This window comes from Hippopotamus amphibius, chromosome 7, assembly GCF_030028045.1.
Source record: "Hippopotamus amphibius kiboko isolate mHipAmp2 chromosome 7, mHipAmp2.hap2, whole genome shotgun sequence".
NCBI lineage: Eukaryota > Metazoa > Chordata > Mammalia > Artiodactyla > Hippopotamidae > Hippopotamus > Hippopotamus amphibius.
In genome coordinates, this window is record NC_080192.1 from 86,137,448 (window position 1) to 86,151,912 (window position 14,465).

Here is a 14,465-nt window from a genome sequence, read left to right on the forward strand (position 1 = left end):
CAAAATTGCTACGTGATTAAAGCATTATCACTAGCTGACACCAGTACTAAATATTAGGTTGATTTTAGGTAAAGAAGAGATAGTTGGTATAGCCAGTTCAAGAAAAATACAACTTAATCCAGATATGAGTTCCTAGATTTAATCCTAGAATTTATTTCCAATCAGGAAAATTTTCCGTAAAGCTTGTTTAACTTTCTGCAACTGTAAGTTTGCCTAGTTATGTCAAGTTAGGCATAGCCAAACACTAGACTCATAGAGAGCTTACACTAGAGAGCTGTCTACCCAAGACCATACTTTAGTTGAAATTTTTAATTCTTATTTATGTAGCCAACAGAGGAGAAGTCACCCTGATGCTACAAATTTAAAGGGTGCAAGTTGGATTCTAGTTGCTAGTGTTTTTATTTTTATTAATGTTTCTATATCACTTATTAACCACACCTATTTTTGTACCAGTTCCTCCAGTAGAGTCCTGTTCCAGGGCTTCTCAAATTTTAATGTGTATTAAAAATCACGGTGGGGGGGAATTCCCTGGTGGCACAGTGGTTAAGAATCCACCTGCCAATGCAGGGGACATGGATTTGAGCCTGGTCCAGGAAGATCCCACATGCTGAGGAGCAAATAAGCCCGTACACCACAACTACTGAGCCTGTGCTCTAGAGCCTGCGAGCCACAACTATTGAGCCTGAGTGCCACAACTACTGAGGCCCGCACGCCTAGAGCCCGTGCTCTGCAACAAGAGAAGCCACCACGCAATGAGAAGCACATGCACTGCAATGAAGAGTAGCACTTGCTTACCACAGCTAGAGAAAGCCTGAGCAGCAATGAAGATCCAACACAGCCAATAAATTTAATTAATTAAAAAAGAAATCACAGGGGTATCTTTTTTTATATAAATTTATTTATTTATTTATTATATTGGCTGTGTTGGGTCTTTTTTGCTGTGCGCAAGCTTTCTTTTTAGGTGCGTTGAGTGGGGGCTACTCTTAGTTGTGGTGCGTGGGCTCCTCATTGCCGTGGCTTCTCTTGTTGCGGAGTACTGGCTCTAGGTGCGTGGGCTTCAGTAGTTGCAGCACATGGGCTCAATAGTTGTGACTCACAGGCTCTAAAGCGCAGGCTCAGTAGTTGTGGCACACGGGCTTAGTTGCTCCGCGGCATGTGGGATCCTCCTGGAGCAGGGATCGAACCTGTGTCCCCTGCATTGGCAGGTGGATTCTCAACCACTGTGCCACCTAGGAAGCCCACAGGGGCATCTTATTAAATGAAAATACCGACTCATTAGGTCTGGGTGGGGCCCCAAATCCTGCTGTGCTGTGTCTTTAGTTGCGGCACACAGGATCTTTGTTGCTGCATGTAGGATCTTCATTGCGGCATGCGGGATCTTTAGTTGTGGCAGGCAGGATCTAGTTCCCTGACCAGGGATCGAACCACCTGCATTGGGAGCACGGAGTCTTAACCACTGGACCACCAGGAAAGTCCCCCAAATTCTGCATTTTTAACAAGCTACCAAGGTACCAAATCATGATGGTCCAAAGATCACATTTTGAGCAGCAAGGAACAAAATCACCCCCCCACCCTCTCTCTGTATCAATGGATGGTTACACTGATATTAGATATAGTGTTGTTTATTAGAGGATCAGTGATGATGTTGCAGGAAGGGGGACCCCTTCCAGGGCCCGAGAGTGGGCTCTTGTCTAACACTTGGAAATGAATTGTCCAAGGAGACACATGTGCTGACAAAGCAAGAGAAGGGGCACCAGATGGCGAGCAGGAGGGTAAGGGAACCCAGAAGAACTGTTCTGCCACGTGGCTTGCAGTCTCGGGTTTTACACTGATGGGATTAGTTTTCGAGTTGTCTCTGGCCAATCACTCTGACTCAGGGTCCTTCCTGGTGGTGTGCGCATTGCTCAGCCAAGATGGAGTCTAGCAAGTAGGATTCTGGGAGGTTGGTAGGACATATGAACTGGAATCTCCTCTCTCCTTTTGACCTTTCCCGAATTCTCCTGCTTGGTGGTAGCTTGTTAGTTCCACATTCCTTACCAGGACCTGCTATTGTAAGGTGACTCATGCAAGGGACTACTATCTTGCCTGGCCAGGGTGGGAGGCTTCAGTCAGTGTTTCCCCTAACAATAGTCTTCAGTCCCTCTATCACCAATTTGTAAATATTTGGTTATCTTGCCTAATGAGGGCACTGGGGGATGAAATGGCCATGTATCTGATGGGCAGCATAAATGTCTTGCAGTCAGCTCTGCAGGTTCTTAGGTCATCCCAAGTCCCAAAGGGTTTTTTGTTTGTTTGTTTGATTTGTTTCCTTTTTTGCCTACAACTCACCACAGCTCATGAGGACTGTGGATTTCTGCATTCTGCCTCAGAGGAACTCCTGACCATGTCAGAAGCGCCCCCTCTAGTCCCCATGTTGTTCTCATGATCTCAGCCTCAAATTATATAGTAAGGCTGTGATGTCCTTATGTTTGTAGGACTGTGATCCTTGTTCATTGCTTTAGCTGGTAGTATAAAGCAGACACTAGAGGCACCTTTTTGCCTCTTGACTATGTCATTAATACTTGAAAAGGGCCTTTCCCAGGAGATCCAAGAAAGATTTGCGCTGGTTAATCTAGAATTTTAGATCACAGCCCTATCACTTGTGATGTCACGGGCCTTTGGGATTTTTTGAGAAAGCTGCTTCAGCCTGCAAATGACAAGACTGGAGACAATTTCCTAGTCTTGATAATGAGATGACTTGATAGTCAGCCACTGGTTACTACAAACTAAGATAGCCCAGTTCTCCTGTTTGATGTGGTTTTTACACTCATTAGGGCGAAAGGGAAGTTTTAAGCCATCTTAAATTTGTGTTGTTACAGATTATAGCTTAGTCTTTTAAGATTTTATTTCTCAAAAAAAAAAAAAGATTTTATTTCTCTCAATTGCTCCTACACTTTGAGGCTAAGACAGATTTTTTTTCAGATTATTTTCCATTCTAGGTTATTACAAGATATTGAATATTGTTCCCTGTGTTATACTGTAAATCCTTGTTGTTTATCTATTGTATATATAGTAGTGTGTATCTGTTAATCCCATACTCCTAATTTATTCCTCCCCCTCCGCCTCCCCTTTGGTAACCATAAGTTTCTTTTCTTTGTCTGTGAGTCTGTTTCTGTTTTGTATAAAGATTCATTTGTATTATTTTTTAGATTCCACATGTAAGTGATATCATATAATATTCGTCTTTGTCTGACAGTGTGATATTCTCTAGGTCCATCCATGTTGCTGCAAATGGCAATGTTTCATTTTTTATGGCTGTGTAAGAGAATAATATTCCATTGTGTGTGTGTGTGTGTATACCACATCTTATTAAACCAATAGTCTGTTGATGAAATTTTTACCTTATTTCATAATTAGGCAAAAACCTCCTAAGCCATGTACAAATGGGATGATGTAATGGGCCCAGGTTTCCTTCCTTTAATTTCAAGTGTTGTAGATTAAGGTTTATAGCATATGGGTCCAAATCATGCGTGGTGTTTAAAATATGAGCACAGCCTAGTTTATTTTAAATTAGAGGTTATTGATTAGTTTGGATTTGCCAACATTCTTAAATGACTTCTAAAAGTTGGATACAGTACTTTGTGTTCTCGAAAGTGTTCAGCACAGCAGCCCTGGGCAGGTGAAGGGAAGGATGAAAGAAGCAAAGACACAGCTTAGAGACACATCCTCAAAAGTCTCCTAAAGAGTCACAATGATGATTGTAGAACAGTATGAGTGACATGATCCCATTTTTGAAAAAGCAAAAGAACTACCTATGAGCACGACGGGAAGGAGAGATACCCACCAAACCATCAGCAGTTGGTTGTCAACCAGTAGTGGTTACTTCAGACACTTCTGTTCTGCTTGTTTTTTACTTGATCATATATGATGTTTTGTTCATCAGCAGGTTCTCCCCGCTCATAAGTAGGTCAGCTCATCACAGGCCCCCAGCCCCCTGCACGCTGAGCAGTTCAGTTTAGGAGGGCCCTCAGCTGGGGCTAGAGATGGGATGGGGCTGGCAGGAATGAGCAGTCTGTGGAGATTGCCATGTTCCAGAAGGTGTATCTTCAGCCAGACTACATGGCTTCTGCAGGGCCTAAAGGGGACGACCAGGCTGGGAGAGCAGCTGTCCACTGGGCTAAAGAAGGGGGCAGGAGAGCCCCTGGGACCACCTCCTTCCCCACTGACACTCTGGCTCCAGGGCTGCTCACAGACACTCCGTTCCTCCAAACGTCCAGCTCTTTCGCCACTTGGAGAAAGTCGAGGCTGACCAGGCTGCCTCTGTGGCTCAGCAGACACTGTCCTCCTGAACAGGGCGGCCTACCACCTGCCTTAGGCAGAGGCCCAGTCCAGAGCTCTGCTTCCCTCTCTCATTTCAGTACATCCCTTTGCCAGTGCTGTATGGAGTCTTCCTCTACATGGGTGTGGCCTCCCTGAATGGCATCCAGGTAAGGCTTTCCCCTTAGGTCCTCTGATCCTCATTTCACAATGAGGAAACTGAGGCTCAGAATTCAAAACCCAGATCGAGCTGACTCCTGTTAGCATTTCACTATACCTCTCTCTTCTCTAAGGCAATGTGCACAGAAGAAAACATTTTGTTTTGTTTTGTTCTTTATTTACTGTGGTACATCAGACATCTTGGATAGCTTGTGTTGCTGTTAAGTTGCATTTTCCTTGAATGTGGACAGTGTTTACTGGGGCAGTGCCAGGGCTGTACCCCTCACCAAGGGCTCAGTAGCACCCCCCCACCCCAAGATCTCATTCTACATCCTCCTAGACCTCCAGTCCCCTTCCTTTGCATCCTTAAGGCCTGACCAGGGGCTTCCCTCTATGAGACCCCGCTGCAGCACTCATTTCACCAGACCCAAGCCCCCAGCAGGGACACCAGGGTCCCCGCAGCCTGGCTGAGCCTTCCACTGTCCTTGCCAGTTCTGGGATCGCTGCAAACTCTTCCTGATGCCGGCCAAGCACCAGCCGGACCACGCCTTCCTGCGGCACGTGCCCTTGCGCCGGATCCACCTCTTCACCCTGGTGCAGATACTCTGCTTGGCTGTGCTCTGGATCCTCAAGTCCACGATGGCTGCCATCATCTTCCCGGTCATGGTAAGACGGGCACAGTCTTTCCCCTCCTGCTCAGCGGATTCAGCTGCGGAAGGTGTCCACGGGTAGACCCACCCTAGCCTTCTCCTCCACAGTGGCCTGACTTTCTCGGAGTCTCAAAGGCAGGCACGATCAGGATTTGGGTTGTGACTCCAGGCCAGATGGAGCTGGGGGTGGGGCATGGGGGGTAGAATGAGAAGGGGAGGGCAGTTGCGTGTGGTGGGTGGACGCTGTAGTGAAAGCCCGCACACCTGCCTCCACCTAGCTCAGGTCAGGGAGGCTCAGTGAGAATGCAAAAGCCACCCACGATGCTGTAGTGAAAGCCCACACACCTGCCTCCACCTAGCTCAGGTCAGGGAGGCTCAGTGAGAATGCAAAAGCCACCCAACTTCCCCACCTCTGGGGTGTAATGGAGAAGCTGGGCAAATTCAACAAGGAGACTGAGTTCCCCACTGCCAAAATTCAAACCAAGTGCAGAAGTAGATCTATACTAAATATAAATCACCCTTCAATATAACTGAATTTGAGACGATAAATGGGGGGATGGGATGGGGAGAGCTAGAATCAGAGATTTAGAACTTCAAAGTCTAATGTCATTAACATGTCATTGTTTGGAGCTGGGGAAAGTACATGAGCATTCTTTGACTATTCTTGAAATTGTGTGTAAGTTTGAAATTATTCCAAAATTAAAAGTGGAAAGAAGAAAAGCCAACAGCACGTTGCATCTGGCACCTAGATCACCCATGGGGGGGCAGTGGCCTCTGCCTTTGCGGGGGCAGGAGGAATGGAAGGAGGGGATTGTGGAACGATGCTTTGTGGGCCCCAAAGCCTGCAGGGCTGGACTAGGGACCACAGTGAGGACACAGAGTAGGATCTGAAATATCCTGGGAGGGTTCTGAGTGATTCTTGACCCTGGCTGCTCATAAGAGTCACTTGGGAGCTTTTTAAAAGTCCATGTGCCGAGGCCTCAGCCCAGCTCAATTAGGTCAGAATCTCTTAGAGAAACCCAGGCATTGGCATTTGTAGCAAGTCTACAGGGAGCATAAATGTGCAGCCAAAGTTGAAAACCACCACTCCAGGGAAGGTGAAATGGATCCTCCCACCAGTACCCTCGTGGGGTTCAGAGGTGATGAGGGGAAAGGATAGGCACAACTGGCATGTACTAAATGCTGTTTCATCTAGTCCACACTGGCCCCAAAGTGTGGTCCATTTTACACACTGGAAAACTGAGGCTCAGAGAGCATTTGTGAGTGACTCGAGTCACACAACGAGGAAGGAGCAGAGCCAAGATTCACACCTTCCCCCACATTGATATGTTTTAATTTACTTGCAGTAAAATTGACTCTGCTGTTCTATGAGTTTTGACAAATCACAGAGTAGTGATTCCACCACTATAGTCATGATACAGAACAGTTCCATCACCTCTAAAATTCTGTGTTGTCCCTATCTAGGCAGCCCTTCTTCTCACCCTTGCCCCTAGCAACCATGATCTGTTTTCAGAGCCAGGATTTTTTTAAAAAAACAGGTCTGTCCAATGCCTGAGTTCTACTTGCTCCCAAACACAGGGTCAGTGAGGACCCAGTGTTAAATCCAGCTGGATGGGTTTCTCCCTGACCTCATTTAATGGCTAGTTCCTGGTGTGAAAGGACAATACTCATAACAAGTTACTTGGACCCATTGCATTTATTAAAAGGTCAATGTTTAATCTTCTCCAAAGAGCACATGTTTTGCTTTGGTTATCCTGAACAGAAGCAAACTTTCCAGACATTCCTTTAAAAATTCTAGATATGCCAGTATACTTTATTCAGCTTCTGTTAGCAGAGAGATGGGCAGCTCTCAGAAATGGGGGCATGGGGACAGTCGGTCTCAAAGCATAATCCCTGAAACAGCAGCATCAACATCTTCTGGCAATCTTGTTAGAGATGCAAATCTCAGGCTCTACCCCCGACCTGCTGAGTCAGAAACAACCAGCGCCAAGCACTGTGTGTATTAACAGCCTGCCAAGTGATTGGATCCAAGCTCAAGTTTGAGAACCACTACTTTAAAGAATAACTGTGGTTCTCCACCCATGGTCCCCACCTGGCTCCCTACCTCAGCTGGCACAGGCTCTGTCCCTCTGGGTCACTGGTAGGCATGGCCACTCGACCGAGGAAAGGCCAAATGAGAGGAACCAAGATGGGTGGGAGGTGACCAATGGTTTGGGGGAGCTTTGAGAAGGTTCCAAAGATACCAGAAAAAGTCCCTGAACATAGCTGACTGAGGGAGAAAAAAAACTGTGCCCAAGTGTGCAGCCTTGAGCCCATGGTTTTCTCTGAACTCTCACCACAGATCCTGGGCCTTATCATCGTTCGAAGGCTTCTGGACCTCATCTTCTCCCAGCATGATCTGGCCTGGATTGACAACATCCTCCCAGAGAAGGAGAAAAAGGAGGCAGATAAGAAGAAGAGAAGGAAAGGGGCCCATGAGGACAGTGACGAGGAGGTGGGGAGGATGTGAGGCCTGGGCTGATGGGAGGGATCAAGAGACCCTCCCTCCCCTTTGCCGTGGCCAGAGGGGGTGGCTTCTCAGGTGGCCAGGAGCGATTGCCTGGGCCCAGTCCTGGTCTGGTGTGCTGAGATCACGTCTGTTCACGTGAATACAGACAGAGCGAATGAGCCCCCTTACCCAGGGAAAAGTCGGTTGGCCACGCCTACTTTCCCCCCATTCCCGTGGGCCCTTGGGGCCATTACAACAGCAGTAGAAGTCCCTGAGGGGACAGAGCAGAAGACGCGGCTCCATCATGGAGGAGGTTATGAGGACTGACCTCCAAAGAACAGAGCAGGCCCCAGGGGAGGGGTCTAATAGGGACTCGTTCGTAGACCGGACTCCCGGGCAAGTGGGAAGGCTGGGGACAACGCTTGCTTGGGTCCTGGGGAGACAGGTGGGGGAAGATGCACACGTCCTCCTGAAAGGAGGGTGACTACATTCCCCAGATGCCTGGGACCACTCAGCTGCCCCATCGGCCCCTCTCTTTTCCCATGCTTCTTCCCCATCTTATCCCAAAACACTCAGGGAGTCAACAGACAAGAAGCCAGTCCAGAACTCACAGTAAATCACAAAATGTTAGGGAAAAATATTGTCGAGTTCAAGTGTTCATTACAGATGATGACACTGTCCCCCAAAAGGGAAGTGACACCCAAGATGGACATATAGGCTGAATGTCTAGGAGGGAATTAAGAAAACCATGCCTGACTTTGATCATTTCCAATATGCTAAGCTGCCGTGCCATTCCTAACACCAGGCCTGACGCCCATTCTCCCAGTCTGACTCAAACCCACATCCCTACCACCACCGTGAACTGCGCTCCTAGCAATCTTGCCTTTTGCAGATCAAAGCTGCTCACAGGCAAGCCCTTGCTGACTGATGGGTGACGATTAAACCACCTTCTGATGGTAGTGATAGGCCCCAATTCCCCTGGTCCTGAATTAGTGTCCTCTTCTAGGGAGGTTAGAGGCCCATAATCCCCATTCACATGTTTTCTGTTGATGATTCTTTTTTCCGGCTGCACTGCACGGCTTGCGGGATCTCAGTTCCCCGACCAGGGAACTGAACCCGGGCTACAGAAGTGAAAGCCCAGAATCCTAACGACCAGGCCACCAGGAACTCCCCGTTGTTGATGACTTGGATGATTTGCAAAGTTAGGTTCTGAGGACAAAGAAACTGAGAGTCTAAGTGCCTTTTAAAAACAAATATTATTCTTTGATTCATTCACTAAATATTTGAGAGGCTATCACATGCCAGGAACTGTTTCAGGGGTGGGAAAAAGCACCTCTGAATTACATGATCTATTCAGTGGAAAAACGGGATTCAATTTACATGAATTCATTTTACACATCTTCAGCTATTGTGTGAGGTTCACTCCCGAGTGACTGGTTACCACAACAGTTGCAACTGTTCTGATGAGTAACGTTCCTGCAAAAGTGGTCCTTTCTAGTGTCTTCAGCGGGCCCCAGGGTATTTGCAGCACGTGCTGTCTAGTCTGGATGTGAAGAGGAAGGTGGCTTGCACACTGTGGCTGCATGTGTTTTCCATCTTGGCGAGAAAGCCAATGCTGTTGTGTTGGTCGTGTTTATCAGCTTTTCCCACTGTTTCTCTCCAGCCCCAGTTCCTTCCTCCCTCAGTTATAAAGATTCCCATGGAAAGTGTCCAATCAGATCCCAAAAACAGTATCCACTGCATTGCCAGTAAGTAAAACACATGGTGTCTCTCCCTTCCTACTTACTACTAATCCTCCACCTCTTCCTCAAGGAATTTTCATCTTTAACTCAGATCTATTGGTCTTAGATACTAAATGACTCCTGTGCTAGGCAGAGTTCAAAGAGAACTAGGCTACAAGAACTGGAACTCCAACCATATGGAAGCCCCAAATCAAACCACGTAGACTTCAGTGATCAATCTTCGTTAGTTTAGGCAGAACCCCTCGTTCCTTCCTTACCCCTAGTGCCCTCAGATGTCTGTGTCACCACCTTGCCCCCTCCTGCACTGTCTCAGACTACACTGATGCAAACATGACCTGCGGAGCCGCTCATGTTTGCCAGTGGTTGTTGAAATGATTGAGAGCTCAAGTCCAAGCTGAGTTGTCCCCTTTAGAAAAACAAGTGGCATCACACTGGGATTATAAATTAGTCAAGGTCCTAGCGGTTGGGCTGTGATTCTGTTGAGTCACGAGCATGTTGAATCACCTTCCACATGTTGAAAGGGAACCTGCCTGGGAAGGATCAGATGTGGCTTATGAGGATCCTGGGGGATTTTACTGCTGCCTTTACCCGCTCCCAGCCTCATCTTCCTATTGGTGGGTAGTCTTGTCATCCAGACAACACAGCCTATCCTGGGAGTCGTCTGGACGATGCCAACATGGGTCCTGACCCCGGTGCCCCTAAGGGCTTGCTGCTTTCCCCAAAGACCCATATTAGGGATCCTGCCAGCCCCGGAAGGGCCCTTCAAGGAAGGGCTTCCCATTACATTCCTCCTCTAGAAGTACCTCTTCCTCTTGAATTTCTCATTCTCCTTCCCCCTTCTCATTTGCATACCTCCATCACCCTTCCTCATTCTCCCCTGGCCCTCCCACCCACCTCTGGGTGAAGGAATAACGGAACCAGAAGCCACCCATCTCTACGAGGCCCCTGTATTCCTCTTGCGTGGTACTGGCCATGGGGTGAGAGAATAGAAAGGAGCAGAAACAGGTGCGGGAAGCACTGGAGAAAGAGGGTATTCTCCAGAATAGCTCTCAAACCTGCTCCACATCTGACACTTTAATTTTCCTGCCAGGACAAAGATCTTCCAGTTGGAGTTACTCACTCTGATTCTTCCTTCAGTGATTCAGACCTCGACCGAAGGTAACAGCCATGAGACAGACTCTTTGGGTGTTAGATAAGAGACTAAGCAATGCTTGTGAAAGCCGAGGGACTAGGATTTCCCAGGCTAGCCCGCGTCTCAGTAAAAGGCCCTTGCTGGTCTACCATAGGACACAAAGGCAGAGACCTGATTACTGAGTGTCAAGTAACAAATCTGTCCTCTTACTGATATAATATGATTACGACACACAAAGATATTCAACTTTAGAAAAGGAAATTATTACAAAATATTAAGTAGAATGAAAACTGAAAGTAAATATTGAAAACAGAAATGAGATATGATTTAAGTATATATTATTGAAAGCCAGGATAAGTGAACTTTAAGGATCAAAACACCAAGCACTCTAATACTCTGTGGGAGAAAATAACAGCATGGCTAATTAGCAAAGGTCAGAAAGGGTATCAGGGAAAACTAAATACCAACGATCAAGCGGAGATAAGAGTAGTCGAGAAAGGACTCAAGGCCCAGTTCCCATGCTAACAATGTGATTCCTTGGTGTTCTGAATGAAAAGCCACCCTCAAGTGGGACTACTTGGTGACTGAAATAAGGGGGGGATCCAAAATGGAAAAGAGGAATTCAGAGGCAAGAACGTCTGCCTCAGTCATTACCAGGGAAGATGGTGGGGGCACTTCCACTCCTACGGTGTGCCCTAAGCTGGACAGGAATCGCTCTGCACTAGATGTAAGCGTAAAAGCACGGGCTGTCCCAAGACTAGAGGTAGCTGCCTCCAGATGTAGATGGCACTCACCTGAGAGATTTCAGGAAACATGAAAGCTCTCAGGTGAGTGCAGGATCTTCTGAGTTATAAGTCAAAGCTGTTACCACACTGCCAGGATGAGAAGAGATTTATCACCAGTAGAAGCCTCCCTAAGCAGCCGACCCAAGACCACTGTGTCACATGTCCAAATGACATCTGTGCCTGCCTTCTCAGGCCACCTCCCCAATCAGGGCACCTATGCCCTTAATGCCCCTGATCTTTGTAAATAAATGTGTTAGGAGAAAAGCATGCTATCTTGATTTATTTTCACTTTAAAGTAGCCTACACAAAATTAAATCTCCAATTGCTCCAATTTCAGTTAATGGAGAGAGAAATTGGACCAGGATAGGACATTTTCAAAAACCTGTTAAAGTACAAAAAGCACAAGGTCAGAAATGCAGAAAATTTCATAACTGGTGATGGTACCTCCCACCTATGCTGGTGTTTTACTGAATCTATGAAAGTAGATAGAAGCAAAGACAGCTAATTAGCAGGATTCCATTTCAGTGAAGAAAAAGCTCAGCAACATGATCTAGTTTAACAAAGATTAAGCAACCATGATCTACCAGGCATGATGCTTAATCCCTAGGAATATAGAAAGACAGGCATGTGAATAAAGACATACAGCACCACATGCCAAGAATGGAGCACACGTAAGAGCAAGAACAGGAATCTAAGGGAGGGATCTGCCTTACCCAGAGAATCTGGGAACGATAAATAGGAGTCTGCTAGACGTACAGAGTAAAGGAAAAAAGAGAAAAAAGAAGGCCTTGCAGGTGTTGAGCAGAGGCCTGAAGTACTATATAGACACAGGGCAAAGAACCCAGGATGGACGGGACAAACTGCAAGCTGGCAAGAGTTTAAGCAGAGAAGGCTTTTGTCTCACCAGGCTAAGGAGCTTGAATTCTCTCCTTTGTACAGTGGGGAACCACAGTCAGGTTCATGATCCAAGAAGTTCCCTTTGGCAGCAATGTGAAAAATAGTTTGAAATAGGGCAAGACCAGCAATTGTGACAGCTTAAGGCCAAGCAGATAGGATACTGCTAGTTCCTGTGACGCGTTAAGCGTTCAAAAGCAAAGACAGAACTATTTTCACTAGAACCCTGTTCTGGGGGATAGCATTAAAAAACACCAAATCCTAGATAAATCATTCTTCCTTCCTTCTTCTTCTCATTCAGCATCACCCTGCACTTCAAAATCTCCTGTCCAGCTTCACCTGCCTTCAACTACTCACAGAGCCCGGTCTTCATGGTGCCACAGGTGAAGATAGAGATGGAGCCAGACTGTGACTTCACAGACATGGACAGATATGGAAGAGAAACTGATGGCGAGACCACCCTCTAGGAGGATGGATGGGGCACAGAGTGAAGGCCTGGTTTAGCCTTCACTGTGAGGATCTGGGCCCAAACCCTTCATTTTTCCAAGCCTGTTTCCTTATATACCAAACAGAGGGAGTCATTCTGCTTGATAGAAAACTGGAGATCTGCTGATGAAAAGTACTACTTATGTGCAAAGCTCGTCTCCTTCTCTTTGTAGTTATGAAAATAACTAAAGCTAAATGTTATACTTTATTTTAAAATGCAGTCCAGCATAGAAATTATAACATTTCTTTTGAAATGAAAATATCCTTGCCTCTCAAAACTGTAGCTAAGATAAAGGGCCAGTAGTCAATTTTTATTTAAAACAAATAGTTAAGATTTTTTTTAAAGCTTAGATTTTAAATTATCTAGATGGTCTTAAAAGAACTGTTAAAATACTCACACTTCAATAGACCAAGGTTGGAAAATTTGTTTTGCAATTTTGCATATTAAGAAATGCTTAAAAAAAAAAAAAAGAGGTCCTCTTATCTCCTCACCTGATTCAGTTTTCTAAGGGTCATATGAAAAGTTTGAACTATCTGCATTATGGGCCTTGTTCCAGCACAGAAGTTTGACTGGGGCTTTTTCAGACTGAAAGCTAGTTCTAAAAGTCTGGTGATGAAAGAACCAATATGTTCAAGTGGATGTTTTAAAAACAAAATAGTTCCTGTTAAATTGAAATCTCAAATCACATGGCAAATCAACAAAATGATCCTTTAAATTAGTATCACTGGTTTTTCAAGCCCAGAATCACATTTCTTTATGCATTTGGGTAGGTCTTTCCTGCAAGTTTTCAATGGCCCCATTCCCAAAGTCAAATCTGCGTTCACATGAACACTGCTTGTCAGGCAGGGCTAATATGAAATTCTGGAAGATTATAACTCTGTAATACTAGTTAGACTAGTACTTTAAAGGAATAATTGGAAACAAATTGGGCAGATTTAAAGCCCATTAATAATGAAGCAAACACTTTTCTTCATGAAACTTAAGATGAGTCTTATCTTCAATTCACATTTAACAAACACCAACCACGTTTATTTACCACCTACTGTGTGCCTGATAGCCACAATGAGTCTGACATTTACCTTCCCCAAAGCAACTATGGATTTGAATCTTGAGTAAATCACTTTGGTTACAGTTACCACATTTACTCAAGATGACAAATGCAGGTACTTTTTCTTTATTTCTTTCTATTTTTTAAAGACAAATGACACTAGATCATTAACCACCCTGAGTACGGGGACAGTGAATTGTCTCTGTAATCCCCAGAGCCAGTACAGTGCCTGGTCCATAGAAAGCTCTCAGTGTTTATTAAATCTCAGAACTCCTTCCAAGGATACTGCCATGAAGTAAGGCTCTAAACCTCCACCGCGTCTACTGAGAGCAGCAGAATTACTCAGCTGCTCACTAATCCAAAACCATGGCCTGAGTTTGAGTAGAAATCCTTTGTTTTCATCTGCACCAATTCTGGAAGAGCTAACAATCTACGCTTAACATTTCAATTGTAAAACCTGGCTGATTTCTGATAGCACTTTGTCCAAATTGAGTTGTAGAAATGTTATGGATTCAGGAGTAAATGTGCTAGATTAATCAAACAAGCTGGAAAACTAAAATGCTAATTTTTTTGGCTATAAATTGATCACTTGCATGTCATTTGCATTTTGTACACACACACACACACACACGCACACACACATTTTAATTTCCATAGCTTTTAATAGGTTGACATATTGTGACTTCTCCATGCAGGTCAATACTTTTTTCCACTTGTAACTACAATTCAATAAAACTTAATCCTGTCTGCTCATCTTGCTCCATGTTTAATAATTTAGGTGAGT

At 45.4% G+C, this 14,465-nt stretch overlaps 1 protein-coding gene across 1 annotated transcript in view; it reads left to right on the plus strand.

The window, feature by feature from the left end:
• The window catches only part of SLC4A5 (solute carrier family 4 member 5), a 92,948-nt gene extending 82,488 nt beyond the window's left edge, over positions 1–10,460 (plus strand). The window contains exons 22-26 of the mRNA XM_057741229.1: positions 4,398–4,466; positions 4,948–5,121; positions 7,447–7,599; positions 9,257–9,341; positions 10,426–10,460. Of these exons, the coding sequence (XP_057597212.1) occupies positions 4,398–4,466; positions 4,948–5,121; positions 7,447–7,599; positions 9,257–9,341; positions 10,426–10,460 (516 nt within the window). The remainder of the gene's footprint in view (positions 1–4,397; positions 4,467–4,947; positions 5,122–7,446; positions 7,600–9,256; positions 9,342–10,425) is intronic.
• The last annotated feature ends 4,005 nt before the right edge of the window (positions 10,461–14,465 follow it).